This window comes from Pelodiscus sinensis, chromosome 9 (genome assembly GCF_052426305.1).
Source record: "Pelodiscus sinensis isolate ZL-2025 chromosome 9, ASM5242630v1, whole genome shotgun sequence".
Taxonomy (NCBI): domain Eukaryota; kingdom Metazoa; phylum Chordata; order Testudines; family Trionychidae; genus Pelodiscus; species Pelodiscus sinensis.
Window position 1 is genome coordinate 39481744 of NC_143060.1, and position 18088 is coordinate 39499831.

Below are 18088 nucleotides of genomic sequence, written 5' to 3' on the forward strand. Positions count from 1 at the left end.
GCCATAAAAGAAACCATTTCTTATGTGTCTGCTAAATTTAGCATGTGCAAGAAGAAATTGGACACAAGTACCCTGAGGAGAAGAAAAAGGAGGTGTTGATTGTGCCCAAACTGGAAAGTACAAACTAATTCTGATAACACTATTGGTCATTTCCTAAGTATGAGTTAAAAGTCCTGCAAAGGTTTTATATTGAACATCAAAGGTGACATGTGCTTATTGGACCTAACCCTTATTGGACCTAACCAAGGGTATGTCTACACTACAAAGTTAATTCGAACTAACAACCGTTAGTTCGAATTAACTTTGATAGGCGCTACACATGCAAACCGCTAGTTCGAACTTAATTCGAACTAGCGGAGTGCTTAATTCGAACTAGGTAAACCTCATTCTACGAGGACTAATGCCTAGTTCGAATTAACTAGTTCGAATTAAGGTCTGTGTAGCCACTTAATTCGAACTAGTGGGAGGCTAGCCCTCCCCAGCTTTCCCTGGTGGCCACTCTGGGCACAACCAGGAAAACTCTTCTGCCCCCCTCTCGGCCCCGGAGCCCTTAAAGGGGCACGGTCTGGCTACGGTGCCCGTGCCAAGTGCAAGCCTGCCAGCACCCAGCCAGCAGACCCTGCACCTGGCACGGCTCGAGCCAGCCACCCGCTGCCACCCAGCCCTCCGCCTCTTCCCAGGACCAGGCTGGCGGCTCCCGGGATCTGCCCAGGTCCGCAAGAGGCGAGCGCCCGCCTGGTCTAGTGTGGACATCGTGGACCTCATCCACGACCTCCGCACTAGGCACAGGAAAGTGGCCATCTAGGGCAGGATAGCTGCCAACCTGGCCACCCAGGAGCAGGTTTGCATGAAAATCAAGGTGGTCCACTGAGACCCCCGACCCTGAGCCCTGAGCTTACAATGGCCGTACTGGGTCAGACCAAAGGTCCATCTAGCCCAGTCGCCTGTCTGTCAACAGCGGCCAACACTAGGTACCCTGGAAGGGATGGACTGAAGACAATGACTAAGCCATTTGTCTCGTGCCATCCATCTCCAGCCTTCCACAAACAGAGGCCAGGGACACCATTTCTACCCCCTGGCTAATACCACTCCATGCACCCAACCTCCATCACTTTATCTAACTTCTCTTTAAACTCTGTTATAGTTCTAGCCTTCACAGCCTCCTGCAGCAAGGAGTTCCTCAGGTTGACTATTTGCTTTGTGAAGAAGAACTTTCTGTTGTTAGTTTGAAGCCTGCTACCCATTCATTTCATTTGGTGACCTATAGTCCTTCTATTATGGGAACTAATGAAGAACTTTTCTTTATGCACCCTCTCCACACCACTCATGCTTTTATAGACCTCTATCATATCCCCCCTCAGTCTCCTCTTTTCTAAGCTGAAAAGTCCCAGTCTCTTTAGCCTCTCTTCATATGGGACCTGTTCCAAACCCCTGATCATTTTAGTTGCCCTCCCCTCTCACACCCTCTCTCTTCCCCTCTCCCACCTCCTTTTCCCAGTCTCCCCGAGTTTTGTTCAATAAAGAGAGTTTCTATTTTTGAACACACGTCTCCTTTATTTTGTACATCAGGAAGGGGGGCTACGGAGGGGTAAGTAGAAGGAAGTGAGGGAGGAATGGGGTACGAGCCCCCGATGGTGAGGACTGGGCTGGCTCTGCGGGCTCCTCAGGGTGGAAGCTCTCCTGAAGCCCCTTGATTGACCGCCCCTCCGAATGGCAGCCTGCGGCAAGTACAGCCGGGCTGATGGCCGAGTGCTGTGATGTGCCGAGTGTGGGCACTCAGGGCACTCCAAGCCAGGACTGCTTTGCAAGCGGGGAACCCCTGAGAACGGCGAGGAATGTGAATACGATACTGATCATCTGCAAATTGGCCTATAGAAGAAAAAAATCCTTCATGATTCTCAAACGGGTGATCACGGCACCAGTCAGGATGTATTGCCAGTCTTAGTTCAGAGCGAATAACTGAAAGAGGATCCACAGGGCGCTCACCTCAGGTTAAATTCTGGAAGCTAAAGAATGCTGGCCAATTAGCAGCCCTCTCTCCTACTGTACAATGGATGCCAAAGACCCCGAGTGATAGGAAGAAGCTTCCTTGTATCCCTCAGCATCCCTACATGTCTCCCTTCCTTGCTGCTGAGGCTGATCACTTTCACCGTTAAGACTCTCCAGTTGATGCAAGTAGGTGGCATTTTTGAAGTTTAGAACTGAAAAAGAATGATATTCCACATCTGTCCTTGTAACAGTTTCTTCAGCTCTTCAATATTTATACACAACAATGATCAAGAGACTTTCACCTCACAACAAAAATGACCCTCTGTCACTTTTGAAAGGTAATTATTAGCTAATTATTGTAGAAAATTTTGAGACCAAACATTTTCCATCTGAAAAAGCTGTTTCATTTAAACTTCCCTGGGGAATATGATAATTGACAAAATTTTGCTTCTGTTTTTTTTTAATAAAAAGAACAATTCATTAAGGTTAAGAAACTCACTCTCTCAACATTTTCAGAATAAAACATTTTATTTTTTTCATTTCAGAATGAGTTTTTGGATTTTTTTATTTTTATGGATATAAATATAAAAATAAAAAAACAACAAGTCAAAATGAAATGTTGCATTAACTACAGGCAATTTTTTTCAGGAATTTTGTCATGTGGGAACACTCTGTTTTCATTTCCATTCCAAGGAAACTAATTTTCAAAACGGCAGTTTCCCACAGTACTCTAATTTTAATTTTTTAGCATGCTGCTCTGTTTAATCTTTTTTATCTTAGATTTCTGTATGGCTCCCATTCCCAAAGTGTCACCTGAAACCACAAAATCTTTATTTCACAATCTTTAATGTATTTATTCTCACAACATCTCTTTCAGATACAATTATACTCATTTACAAAAGGGGAATGAGGAACAAAGCGATTCATACATCTACACTGCACAGCTATTTTGGGAAACCTCTGGTATCCCAAAATAGCTAGCCCCCTCATCTACACAAGCAGCCCATTATTTCAAAATATTTTTTGAAATAACGGGCATTCTATTTCGGCATACTGGTAACCCTTGTTTCACGAGGATTAAGGGATGTCTCGAAATAGCATGAAACAAAAGAGAGGACTATACAGCACTTTAAAGATTAACAAGATGGTTTATTAGGTGATGAGCTTTCGTGGGCCAGACCCACTTCCTCAGTCTGGCCCATGAAAGCTCATCACCTAATAAGCCATCTTGTTAGTCTTTAAAATGCTGCATAGTCCTCTCTTGTGTTTCAGCAAGATCAGACTAACATGGCTACATCTCTATTACTATTCAAAATACAGTAAACTTCTGATAATCCGGCATCTTTAGGACCCAGGGGGTGCTAGATTATCAAATATGCCGGACTATCGGAAGTGGGGAGGGGCTATTAGGGGTCTGGAGTGGAGTGGGGGGGGATGTGCCCCTTGGTGCTGCAGGACCAACCCGGCAGCACTCCAGCTTCTCTGCCCCAGGCTTCCCGGAGTCAGCCACTGGTCAGTTTCAGCAGCGGCTGACTTGGGGAAGTCTGGGGCAGAGCTGCTGAAACTGACCAGTGGCTGATTCGGGGAAGACGGGGACAGAGCAGCTCCAATTGTCTGGCTGCCTGGAGCACTTTTGGGTTCCAGATGGTGTCGGACCATCAGGAGTGCTGGACCATTGGATGCTGGACCATTGGAATTTTACTGTAGCATGTTATTTCAAAATTTGGTGCTGTGTAGATGCACCAAATTTCAAAATAAGCTATTTTGAAATAAGATGTACAATTTGCGTAGTGCAAATTGCGTATCTTATTTCAAGTTTAGGGTGCTGTGTAGATGCACCTTCAGCCTAGGTTTCACTGGAAGTCTGTGGTGGAGGAGCAAACTGAAGCCTGATCTCCCAAGATCACGGTTAGAACTCTAACCACTGGATTATTCCAACACTATAAATGTACATGCACTCACTCACACTTTTTCTTTTTCTTTTTTTAAAAGAAAAACATGTATACTATCAAAACAAATCTTCTCTTATGGAACATTATTGCAGAAAAGATATTTTCAGTGCTCTTACTTGTTAAAATATAATATAAACATAAATACACGTAAACAGCAGATAGATTGTACATACATCGTACAGGAACTAAAATTCACAGAATACCAAACTACTTTTTGTACTGCATGGAACAGTACAAAAGGGACATGAATACAAATAACAAAATCTAAGATTATTCTCACAGCAAAAATAGTTTAAACTATGTATTATTTTCCCACTTGAACTTTTGAATTAGCTTTTTTATAAATACAAAGAAATTTCAATGTAGATTTATAATGAAGAAATATTTTCAAATAAATATTTGCAGGAAATGTTGATGCCATGAATCAAAATGAGTTATTTTATATAGCTTTAACTATATTGTGACACCCAAGTTTCTGCAATAAAATGCAGTTTAACATTACAGTATTCCTAAAGGACACATCACTAGCAGATGCAGATTGCCAAGGTCAATTAAACTGATGTAGCTGTGCTGTCATATATGTAAAAGAGAAACCTGCTAGCATATGACAAGGGTATTTCTCAGTATTTATAGAAAAATGTCAAATATGTGTTGTGTTTTTACTTGAGATGGGCCTAAGTGGGTGTATTTTGGGTTGACAAAACCACAGTTAGATTTTATCTTTCCACAGTCAAAATCCAACTACCTGAAGGATTAGGTATGGATTTAGAGATTTAGCAAGATGTTAGATTCTACATTTTTCTCTAGTCATTTGCAATGTTGGAAAGTTAATGTAATTCCCTTCCTCACTTAAATAATTCTTATCTTCATCCTAGAATTATAATGGGACAAAATAAAAAACACGCAGCTTCGCAGGGTGAACACTGTGAGTCTACCTTGTGGAGAGGAGCGGTTGGACCACATACAGTATTCTGTTAATTACCCGCATTGCTAAAATATGCATAGGTCCAGGCAGTGGAAGCAGTTAGCTATCTTCTAACATGGCTAAAACATACACATATGGGAGTCAATCACCTGCACTAATACTGTATAGGAGAGCGAGCTCTTGGTATTGCCTAAATATATGTTCAAGCACACATCAAACAGGCCTACAACCTTTCTTGCATATCTCCTCTTAACTTCCTTTTCAGGCCTCATACCATGCCCTCCCTTTCCAGAATCAAATACACTCTGGGGATGTAGAGATAATTGGGAGCAGGTGGGATTTCAGCTGGAGGGGAAAACAGGTGGAGAGTATCTCTGTGTGAGAGAGCTGAGTACATTCAGAGGCAAAATACTATACTGGGAAAGAAACATAGTCACATATTTCTTTCCATGCTTTACACATCTATAACCCAACTCCAAAATGCTTTTTGCTACTGGGTCAGATCCAAAATCATAGGCAGCAGCTTGGATTTGGTATTTAAAACTATAACACCCTCAAAACTAAATGAAAATGGTACCAGTTTATTTTATAAAACATTAAAATAGACTAAAATAGAGTGGTGCTGAAACTTGATACTATTTGGGTGTCAGGGATCTGAGCCATAGCAGCATGACATAAAGACATCCCATGGTTGCAGGAAAGGGGTGACAGAACCCCTTACTGATCTGTGTTATAAAGACCTTATATCTTAGCAGATTTCACCAATAACATCACTCCCTCTCACATAGAAAGGGTGACAGGATTCAGAAGTGGTCTGAATTCTTGGTGACAGGTTGCATGGCCCAATCCAAGCTTTTTGGCACAGAGATCACTTAACATTGCGCTTAACCCAAATTAAATGCCTGTTTTTATTTTTATTTGATTTTCCCTCTCCCATTAAAGTTAAAAAAGTTGTGGCTTTTTACTTTAAAATCTATCCCTCTGTGTTCCATTCCTCTGCATATTCTGATCAAATATATGTAATATAATTTGAAGGGATCCTTCTGGATGATAAACAGCATATAAATCAATTATTTTATTGTCATCAAGTGACACAATCGCAAACAACACAGAATGGGAAAGCATCAAATGTATATTCTACATTTGCTGTATTCACAGTGCAAATAAGCATAAATGGAATGACAGTAGCAAACTATACCACTTGCAAAAACAATATTATTAAAAAAAGAATACTGAAAAAATATTTTAATTAACAAAACAAATCGAATGGAAAAGATTCCTCAAATAAAGCTTTAAAAGTGAGTGTGTGTGTGTTTGACTGCCATGACTAATTATGTTGCCATGTAATGTGTGTTCAATTTGAGCTTATTTAAATAGCAGAAATGCTCATTAGCTGCAGTATATCTGTGAAGCTTCAGTAAACAGTTTAATGGTTTTTAGGTTTAACCATTTTCATAAGTTCCTGTAATTTTGGCTTTAGAAGCTCATTAATGTTATTTTTGATATCCATCTTACAGACTTTTTTACTGTGAAAGGGCAGCAAGCACTGCAATACACTCTGAAAACACACTAACTCATTTAATCATATGTGTAAACATATAGCTACCTTACACATATAAAGGGCCTGATTCACCATGAGTACAATCCAAATGGCAGACTCCAGAAGCAATAAATCAGCCAGAAGCAATGGTACAAGCACATTCTGTCTACCATGCCAGTTGTGGGCTGTACTGGCCTGCATCAGCTTCCCAAAGCAGGCAAGGTCAGTGAGAATAGGTTCACACATGCTGGGATTGGGCATCTTATGGAGCCCCTCGTCCCTGGCTGCACCCCAGAGCCTGCACATCCAGCCAGAGTCTTCCCCATCCTGAAACCCTCTGCCCCAGACTGGAGCTCCCCCAATCTGAACTCCTTGGCCACACCCTCCAAGCTTGATGCCCCTCTAGCACTACAAATCCTTCATTCCTGACCCTACCACATAGCCCACCTTTTAAGTGGGAGTCCTTTCCCTTCCTGCGTGTCCATCGCCAGCCCCAGCCCGGTGAAAATGAGTTAGTGAGCAAAGATGGGGAGAGTAAGTGATGGAGGGAGGGGGGAATGGAGTGGGTAAGGGTGGGGTCTTGAGGAAGGAGCCTTGGGAAAGAGACAGGGCCTCAAGGAAGGAGCAGGGAAGGGGGTGGGACAAAGGTGTTTAACTTCCTTCAATCAGGAAGTTGACCATCTTAGCTGGGAAATGCGTGGATTCATCTTCTAAACAACACTAACCAGCAAGGCTTAGGATTGCCAGTTGGTTTCAACAAAAATACTAGACACACTTGACATTACATCACAATCTACATTACATCTTATTTAGAAAATACCGGACATTTATATTTTCTCATTTATAATTTCTCAATTTGTTTCCCGAACAGAACGCTCAAATACTGGACTGTCCGGTTCAAAACCGGACACCAGGCAACCCTAGCAAGGCTCCAGTGGAAGCCTGGCTGTAAAATTAGTGGCAGTAATTCTGCTATTGTCCCTCCACCACTGCAGATGTTTAGCAGTTGAACAAGTGTACAAATTGCTATTAAACAAACAATATCAACAGCTGAGCTACTGATTTAAATGGGACTGGGATTTGAACCCTTTGTAAATTACAGTTTTTCTCTGCCCATGGTAGACTTTTCAGTGGACTGGGTGCTTTATTCTCCAAGACTGTAAATCTTACATCTTTCCTGAGCACGGACTTATTAAAAAAATACACTCCAAAAGTGGGAAACTTTTCTGCCATGAAATATACTACTGTCTGTCTGGTAAACATTAGTGAGGAAACAGGACAAAGGCCTGACAATATCAATCATTTAGAAACTGTAAAATTGCAAATATGGGGATCTCTTAAACCACTTTGTGAGCAAATGTTCTAATATTGCTGTTATATCACATGTTGTATTTGTCACTTTTTGTGTTTTATAGGATTTGTCAATGGTGAACTTTAATGATGCTATACTGGACTCATAATATTTTAGTAACTGCTCTCTGTCCTACCCACTTTTAAAGAATCCCAAAAAATGCAGGAGGCATTATCTGCATGTAAATTCTCCATATTATCATGCTGCCCCCTCCTCTCCCCATCATGGTTCCACTGGAAAGAAAAGCAATGAACATGTAGGGCAAATACAAATCCACTGAATAAATTATTTGGGGCAAATTTATACCATTGAAGACAGTGGTGCCAGACGTTATTTTGACTCATTGTGCTTAGTCTACTGAAGTTCTGAAACATGACTACACAAAAATAAATATTAAAAGCAAGATAACTGAAAGTTATGATTATCTGTTAATTCACATCATTGTGCCAACTTACACAATTCCAGCAAATACACTACTCAAGATTTTGATAGCTAATTATAAAAATATTTTAGCTATAAATACTATATTTGCTTTTCTTAATTAATATTTATATTTTTGGAGCATTTAAAAAAATTAAAGATGTTAAAGAACATACATTTCTTACCAACAAATTGCATTCAACTGCTTGGAATGAGTAGCTCCTTTCTACTCCCGCCTAGTAAACAGAATTCTGAATGAAACCAGCATTGTCAATAAGGTCTCTTGCATTAGCTCTGTACTGCATTTGTGGCTAAAGTACTGTTTTCTCGTCACAAGTTTTCTTTTTTTTTTTCATGGAACTACTACTTCAGAAACCACCACTTCAGAAACACAGGGAAAATTTGCAGCCCCCTATTGATGCAAATCTCTATTGTTCCAAGAAAAAAAAAGTTGTGTATGGTCTGGGCCTTCAAATCAATTGATCTAATATTTAGTAGCATGCAGAAACTATACGCAGCACCAGAAACTGTTAAGAGTTTTTTTTTTAATTCCTTTCATTATTGTGAAGAAACTGTCATATTATTCTCACCTTTCTGTTTTATTTGTCATGGGTTAATGAACTTTCAATCTACTAATGCAATGTATTAAGTACTGGCATTTTTAAATCAAGTTTTCTAAACAATATTTAATAAAAGGGATTTTGTTATTTACTATGTAATCAGAAATTTTGAATGGCCCCAAAGGATACTCCTGTAACTCACGGACATGTTTTAGGCCCCAAAATGGCAAAACAGGAAAGCAGGGACAGTCATTGAAAATGCAAAGGCTCCCCTGAGGCTATTTATTTTATTTAGGCCCAATTATAAAATTGTTTTCTTGCTCGGTGTGCTGCTCAGTAGTAATGCAGACTGTGCCCACAAAAAAAGCTTCCTTTCACCAAAATAAACAAGCAGGAAAACATCAAATGCTCTTCAAGTATTTAGTATAAACAGCAACTTGATTTTTAACTGGTGTAGAGTTTTATAAGGTAACTGTTAACTATCCAACTCTCTCAGGGCATGTTTACACTGGAGAGTTATTTTGAGATCTCTCCCCTTCTTTCAAAATAACAAAGCAAACATCCACACTACCAAGCTTGTTATTTCAAAATAATGGGCTTGTTATTTTGAAATAATAACGTCTGTGTCTATGTCTACACTGCAGATTAATTTCGAAATAAGCTATTCTGGAAGAAATCTTCTGAAATAGCTCATTTCAAAATAACGCATCTACACACAAAATGCTCATCAAAATAGTGGTTTGCTATTTTGAAATAGAGTGTCCACACTGACTGGATGCTAACTCACATTTAAGGCCACCTGGAACCACTTCAGGCAGGGCATCAGGTCAGAAGTTACTTTGTATGGCTGCTTGATGTTCTTGCTTAAAGGAATAGCAGTGTTAAAGGCTTTTTCTCTTTGCCTATGTCCTCAAGGGGCAGAAAAGCCTTTTTTCTGCCTGCTGTGGTAGCCCTTATGGACATCTCAGCTTGCCAGACATGGAGCTAGAGCTGCCTATGAGCAGTCTTTGGCTACTGCAGCTTGTGCTGCAACTCATGCATCAGCCCTCTGAGAGTGGGCTTATGCAGCTGGAGCCTGCCCACCTCCCTGGACACCAGTGCAGACTGGTGGGACTGTATTGTCATGGAGCAGTGGGGAGACCAGAAATGCCTCCAGAATTTCAGGATGAGAAAGGACACATTTCTGATCCTCTGTGAGTGGCTCACCCCTACCCTCAAGCAATGGGACAGTCACATGAGAACCGTCAATCCCCTCCAGAAGTGTGTCACCATCACCCTTTTGAAGCTCACTATGTCAGACAGCTGCTGATCCATCAGGAACCAGTTTGGCATGGGGAGATCGACCGTTGGGGCCGTGCTCATACAAGTATGGCATTATTGAGCTATTGTTCCAGGGTGGACTGCAGGAATGGGGTTCCCTGGAGAAAGAGGGGGTGAAGGGTGGTGGTGCAAGTCCCTTTCCCGGGATGTTTTTTCCGTCCCACCCTCACAAAGCCTTGCCTGGGAGTTGAGTATGTGGGGGGTTACTTCTGGTAAGTGGGGGAAGTGAGATGGGTAGAGGAACTCCCAGGGGCCCTGGCACCCCTGTGATTCTCTGTTTGTCTCCTTCTGGAGGTGATAAGGGCCATCAAGACTATCCTGCTGCGCAAGGTCATCCACCTCGGTGATGTGGTCGCCATCATCACCAGGTTTGCTGACACGGGCTTCCCCAACTGGGGAGGCGGAGAAGCTATTGACTGCACTCACATCCCCATCCAGGCCCCTGACCACGGGGCACCTCTCTTCATCAACCGGAAGAGATACTTTTCAATGTTCCTGCAGAGCGTCACAGATCACCGGTACCAGTTTACCGACATCTAGGTCGGGTGGTTGGGCAAGGAGCATGAGACATGTTTCTTTAGAAACTCTAGCATGTTCCAGAAGCTGCACTCTGGAACTTTTTTCCTTGACCACACCATCAGGGTTGGGGACATGGACATGCCCATCTGCCTGGTGGGGGATGCAGTCTACCCTCTCTTGCCGTGGCTCATGAAGCAATACACCAGTCACCTCTACCCCTCTCGGGAACTCTACAATTCCAGGCTCAGCAGGGCTCACATGGTCGAGGAGTGTACCTTCGGCTGTTTGAAGGTACGTTTCAGATGTCTCCTCACCTGGCTGGACCTTGGAGACTGTAACATCCTTCACGTGGTGGCCGTGTGTTGCTTGCTCCACAATGTGTGTGAGCAGAAGGGGGAGGAATTCCTGCCAGGGTAGGGGGGTGGAGGCTGACTGCATGGGCAGTGCCTTGAACAGTCATACACAGCTGCTATCTGGCAGGCTCATCAGGGGGCCGTACACATCTGGGAGGCCCTGAGAGAGACTTTCTCCCCGGGGCCCAGTGACACTCTCCCCTAGACCACTCCCCTAGGGGCCTGTGCATCCCCCCACCCTGCCCTTTCTCCAACAACCCTTTCCATCTCCCCTTCCTTGCTAACACAATAAACAAAAATTTTGTTTTGGAAAAATAATATCCCTGTTTCTTTTTATTTGTAGTCAAAGTAACTGGGGAGAGACTGGGGAAAGAACCTGGGAGAGGGGAGGAGATGAGAGAGAATGAGAACAATGGAGGGGAAGAAGGGAGCTGGAAGGGGGAAGGAGGGGTGAGAAGAGGCTCAGGGCTGGGGCTGGGAGTGGTGCCTTGCTCTGGTGATCCCACCACCATGGATATAGGGCCAAGCCATCCAGGGGGAGGGGAGGGTGCTGGGGGAGAAGCTGGAGGCACAGGAGGGGGAGTGGGAGAAGGAGCGGGAGGAGAAGCTACTGCAACAGCAGGAATTGGAGCAGAAGCAGGAGCTGGCATCAAGCAGGCAATGAGGGAGTGCACGGATGCACACACAAAGCGGCCCTGCTCTGGCAGCTCCCAACAGATGTCCCACCACAGCTGGATGCCTTCCTGGAGCCTGCAGTCGATGGGCTGCTCAAGGGATCAGAGTGCCATGAGGTGCTCCCTCTGGAAATCGTCCATGGGTCTCTGGCCCCTGCGGGTCCCTTGGGTTCAAGGAGGCTGTCCTGGGTGGTGTCCACCACCTCCTTCTCACAGCTGGACCAGCTGTGGAGAATAAAGAGAGCTGGTCAGTCTTCCCAGGGGACACTGTGCCTGAAGTCTTGCCCTCATCTGTGAGCCGAGAACGACAGTTCTCAGCTCAGTCGAAGACAACGTGCTTGGTGCAAGGCCATGTGTGCTCTGGCCATTGAGCCCATATCTACAGAGGCCCAGATGTCCCTGGGAGTGGGTAATGCTCTGAGAGTGGCAGTATGCCCACGTGCCATGTGTAAGACTGTTGAGTGTGTGTGTGTCCCCAGCCTCCTTTTAGAGGTTGCTTGTGGAGGGAGGGTTTGCCACCCCAGGTCACAAGTGTGGCAGGCCTCTGCAGACACCCTGTGGCCAATAGCACAAAGGTCCTCTGTGGCAGCCTTCTGGGGCTGTGTGGCCAGGAGCAGCATGACACATGTTTCCACATGCACAGACTGCTGCACGATTCCCAGATCACAAGGTCTGAGCAAGGAGGAGACAGCTACCCCTCGCTGCTGACACCTTCCCCCTCCCACGCCCTGTGTGAAGGGAACGTGATGGCACTCACATGATGTTCCTTCCCTGGCCTCGGACAACTCCTGGGACACATCCACAGGGATGGGTACTGGCTCCACGGTCAGGAGGGTGCTGGTGCTGGCCTTGTCCGGCTCCTCCTCTTCCTCCACTTCCTCCTCCTCCTCTCTGTCCCCGGTGAAGAGGACGACGCGTATCTGGAGCCTGGAGGCCACAACTGGGAGTGGGGAGAGGGGTGTGAAGGGAATGTCCTGCCCCCCCCGGGAAACAGTCATGGTCTTTGAAATAAGGGCAGGTATGGGGTTTTACCCCAAAGTGGGAGTTGCCTTCCCTGGCCCCAGCATATGCTTGGTGGAGCTCCTTAACCTTAAGCCACACCTGCTCCTGTGTGTGGATGTGCCCCTTGTTGGCTAGGCTCTTAGCCATCCGGCCATAGATGTCCTCATTCCTGCATCTGATGAAGAGATCCTGGGGGTTGATCTCATTGTCCCATGCCTCAATAAGGCCCAGGATCTCTGCACCAGACCAGGAAGGTGCACGCCTCTTTCGGCCCCTGGTAAGTGCTTGGGAGCCATATGACTGCTCCCTGGGAGCAGTAGAAGCCTGGGTGGAAGCAGCAGACTGGCTCATCTTGGGGGAAAACTGAGGCAGTGGCAGTTGCAGGGTGGCTCTGGGCTATCAGGGCCTCCTGTTAGTTACAAGCCCTTTTTGCTGAGGCTGTAGCTTTAAGGGCTCCAGGGGAAGGGAGGGATATAGAGTTTGGCTGAATGTGGACAAAATGGCCAGCAGGGCATATTGGGAAGGGCTGGAGACCCCCTATTTTGAAATAGCTGCAGCTGCCCCGTCTACACTGCCCCGGTTTCTAAATAACTATTTCAGAAGATGCATTATTCTTTGCAGAATGAGGTTTACAGATATTGGAATAAGCCGCCCATTATTTTGAAATAATGCAGTTGCAGTGTAGACACTTGCAGCATTATTTCGGAATAGTGGCTGTTATTCTGAAACAACTTTGCTATATAGAAACACCCTTTGTGAAGAGGAATATGTTTTTTTCAAAATCGTTATTTCAGGAGTTATTATTTTGAAATAACTTATTTCAAAATAACCTGGTAGTGTAGACATAGCCTCAGTCAACAGCTTCCCAGGCATACTGTGGACTTTGCAGTTCTCCTAAGATTTTGTGAAAAAAAAATTAAAAATATATTTCTCTGATTCCCAAAGGGATAATAAAGCACATATCAGAATGCTTGAAAATGTAATCGAATTGCATTTTAAACATAAAACTTAAAAACAGCAACTGCCTCCTTATGAGCACGAGTAAAGTAAGATATAAAATTACTAATTACTCTGCAAGAGCAAGAAACATCATGATGACAATAATAGACTGACAGAGCCTTTCCATCCTAACTTCCATTCCTGTTCAGTGTGGCTGATAACCAAATGCTTATATCTCAGTGAGCTAAACTTTAAGCATGTGTTTCAATCCTTTCTTGAGAGAATGACTTTCTGAATCAGAGCTTAAATCCTGTTTTCATTTATTTTTAAACTTGCGATGTGCCAAGGATTTAAGTTCTCAATGAGCCTGAGTGCATATGATTTGCTTTGAGACTTCCAGTTAATGAAGAGGTATAAGCAACTGAAAATGACAAACCCACAAAATAGTAAATTATTTTCATAGTTTTTACTCTTTAACTGTTCCACTATGTGAGACAAATTTCTGTATTCATCTTGCTATACCCATAGGGTGTGTCCAGACTACAGGGTTTTGTCGACAAAAGTGGACTTTTGTCGACAAAACTAAACCTGCGTCTACACCACCGCTGAGTTCTGTCGACATAACATCGACAGAACTCAGCAGTTTTGTCGACGCTGGTAAACCTCATTTTACGAGGAATAACGCCTTTACGAGGAATAACATCGACAGAAGGCATTATTGCTTCTAAACTGTCCTTTGTGTCTACACTGCCATGTCGACAAAGCAGCTTGCTTTGTTGACAGAACTGAATGTAGTCTAGATGCTCTTTGTCGACAGAAGTTTTGTCGACAGTATCTGTCGACAAAACTTCTGTCGACAAAAGCCTGTAGTCTAGACGTACCCTTAGACATATCAAGTGAAACGGAGGTATGTTATATAGGCCCAATCAGCTCATCAAGTTAAAGCTGTAGCAAGACTGCATATGGACATACTTAAAGACAAGTAGAGAAAAGCAAGTTGTAGCCTGAAGAATGAACAGAATTTATCACTGATAATCCATATGTTTGATTTGTGAAAACCTTTTCAAAAAACTTCTAATAGCAAAGATTGGTGAGGGATTGAAATAGGTTTTTGAAAACATCCTCTCATTAAAACTAACACCAGCAAAATAGTGGCTCATGACTCCTTTGAAAATTCAGATCTTATCTTTGTACCTCCTTGATGAGATTGATTGCTAGACCACAAGCAACAAAGATACTAAATTATTTTTATGACAACATATCCACAACTGGAAAGATTGTTCCTGTGCAAAGAGTCTTCAGTCTCCTATGTGCTTCTTATTTACTTCTTAGACCATTAGATAACTGCACAACAGGAGGCACAGAATGAGCATCACTGAGTACTGTGGATGCAATTTCCTTATAGATAACAGCACATCTCGAATTAAATGATCAAATCATTGGTTATGTACACAGTAAGTGAACACCAGGAAATTACATTTATAGATTCCTCAAAAGAATGGCTTTGTCCCCCTTTCTTTGTTTCAAAACCTAAAATCGCTCTGTGATAACATGTTGGATTAAAAATGGTAAATACTGTTCCTTAGTATCACTATTATAAAATGGGAAGTACTGGATATCTAATTTGTGTTATAGACAGCTCTTTTGACCCGTCAGCAACTTTCTGAAATTCTTAAAATGTTCTTATAGCTCCTCTTCATTATTTAATTTTTGTTTTCCTTGTGAAGGTCAGTAAATTCTTCTTATTTCACCATTTGTTCCAGAAAACTCAAAATCATGTCCTTATTTCTTTTCTCAAGAAAAAGCAGAGGTAAAAATGTCCTTATATATGGCTTCAAGACAACAACATATATTGGTAGGCTCAGCTTTAATTGCTTTGGATTTACTACTTGTTGTGACTGAGAAGTTCAGAAATCTTAGACATGTTAAGAAAATAATAACATAAGAAGGGCCATACTGAGTCAGACCAAAGGTCCATCTAGCCCAGTACCCTATCTTCCCAACAGTGTACAATGCCAGATATCTCAGAGGGAGTGAACTGAACAGGTAATCATTACTTGATCCCTCTCTAGTCATCCATTTCCAGTCTCTTACAAACAGAAGCTAGAGACACCATTCGTACCCCTCCTGGCTAATAGTCATTGATGGACTTAACTGCAATGAATTTTTCTAATTCTTCTTTGAACCCTGTTAAAATTCTGGTCCTCATAACATCTTCTGGCAAGGAGTTCCACAGGTTGATTGTGTGCTGTGTGAAAAAATCTTCCCGTTGTTTGTTTTAAACCTGCTACCTATTAATTTCATTTGGTGTCTCCTAGTTCTTATGTTATGAGATTTTGAGCTGTATTTTGCATGGTTTGGGAGAACCAAAATCTCTGTTGCTAATATGATGCCAGTAGGATTTCCACATTTTTACCAGCATTATCGCCTGAAGCACTTTAAAGTAGTAAATGGGAAGGAGTAGATAGGAGGAGTCAGGTCCATTCCTTCATTAGGGCATTCATGCTCAAAATTCTAGGATGACATGCCATGGAGTAATTTCTTGGCATTAATATTCTTGGAGGAGGTATTCAGGTCCATCTTTTGGACACCCAAGATCTAGATCACTTTTGTGAACATCTCCCAGTTGAGGCTCAATTAATTGTTATCCATTTCTCCTCTTCTGAGACAACTGGCTTTGATATTTAATACACCTTTGATGTACAATGCTTTAGGGAACTTAGGATCACTTCAATCTGTTCAAAGAAAAGCCAAGCTTCTCCCATCAGTTTTCAGCTCCTGCTTTTTCAGCCTCTAGTCCATGAGGAATGCTTGTGTGAGAGTCTGAATCCCTGCTGACTCTGAGCAATACAAAGGACCTTCATCCATCCAGCTCATCAAAGCAGCCCTTAGTTCTTAAGGAATGATTACAGTCGGATAAAGAGAAAGTGCCATCATACTAGTGCAAATATATTTCAAGTACAGATGGGTATGCACTGCAACATTTGCATCTACATCTGACTTGTGAGAAGAGTTTGGATCTTAAGTTTAAGGACAAGCCATCTCGACTATATATTTTTAGAGTTATATTTGCTTAGTTTGCTAATATCAAGATGAAGATTGTAGATCCTTTGTAGCTGTGCCCAAGCAAGCTGTATTAATTTCTTCTTTCATTAAGAACAGAATTGTCCATTTACGTTCTGCTTCCACAGTTCCCCTTTTTCAGTGATATATGAAGCAGTCGCAACACAACTTGATTTTCAGGCAACTACTTGAATTTGCAATTATTGCACCTAGTGTATTTTAAATTTTCACTTGTAGACTGAATTAATTTAAAAAGGAAGTTACATATATGGAATAAGTACCTAATTCTGTGAGATGTTGGGGATAAAATGGGTGGAGTTGCAATGGCTAAGAACCATTTTTGATTAAGCTTTAATATGGAATGCTGCAATGTCATTCACCAAAGGATCACTTTTCCAAAATTAACTGCACTTGGAAAGGTTGATGATCTGCAAACACCTCGTGGTTTACAAACACTAAAGCCTGGATTTTGGCTTGATCTCTTTTACTTGGTTATAATTTTGGGACTATATTGCACAGTAATATTCCCACACATTGAAGAACTTCTCCATAACTTATGCACAAAGGTGTCATCAAATGATTAGTTATTCTGAATACTCAGCTTGAGATACAATAAAAGGGACAAATCATCACCAGGCAGGTACTCAACACTTTTTAAAAACTGAGTCTCTTTAAAATGTCTCAACTTGGGCAACCAGAAACTGAGGCACCCAGCCCAAATTACTTCTCGCTGTTGAACACTGAGAGCTAAGAGCTCAATTCCACTCTCCCACAGCCCCTTTATCCTGTCGTATTTAAGGTCAACATTTAGAAGAGGAATGCCAAAATTCCAAAACTGTGAATAGTAACAGTACTAAAATAATAATAGGCTGTTACATAGCATATTACAGCTGAGTATTACCTTTAAGATCACCTAAAACTGAACCAAAGGCACTGATCACCACATCTGCCTTCAAACGGACAACCTGATCCTCATCTTCAATCCAGTTTCCAGCTTCAACTTGTTCAGTTCGAACAAATTCCACAGCAACAATTTTTTTACCTTTCACTACAACCTTACGAGGTGAGAGGAAAGGCAAAAATTCACACTTTTCTTCTTTTGCAAGTTCCACCTGTGTAAAAAGTTATGCAAAGATTATTGTTTTCACAGAGAGGCTTTGATTCATGATGTTTGTACACATTCCATATTTATCAAAAAAAGATTGCTATGTAGGACTACAGTCTATTCTTGATGTTTACTCAAAAGTCTCCAGTGATATTGAGTCAATCAACATAACCACCAATGAAGACAAGCATTAATGTTTCATATTTTATCCTCTGAAATTCGGGTAGTTTAGATCTAATGCATTTGTTTTGTCTAGAAAATTGATCATCAAAGCAAGAGGTCAAGTTGCTTTGGGCATGATTGACCTTTTGTAAAACCTTACTGTATTTTATCCCAATTGACATTTACTTCTTTCTTTAATTATTCTTTCAAACTT

At 42.4% G+C, this 18088-nt stretch overlaps 1 protein-coding gene across 5 annotated transcripts in view; it reads right to left on the minus strand.

Annotated features, from left to right (window-relative positions):
• The window catches only part of DPYD (dihydropyrimidine dehydrogenase), a 675852-nt gene that overhangs the window by 263202 nt on the left and 394562 nt on the right, over positions 1-18088 (minus strand). For all 5 annotated transcript variants that reach the window (XM_075936591.2, XM_075936588.2, XM_075936587.2 and 2 more), the window contains one exon: positions 17509-17719. In XM_075936591.2, the coding sequence (XP_075792706.1) occupies positions 17509-17719 (211 nt within the window). The remainder of the gene's footprint in view (positions 1-17508; positions 17720-18088) is intronic.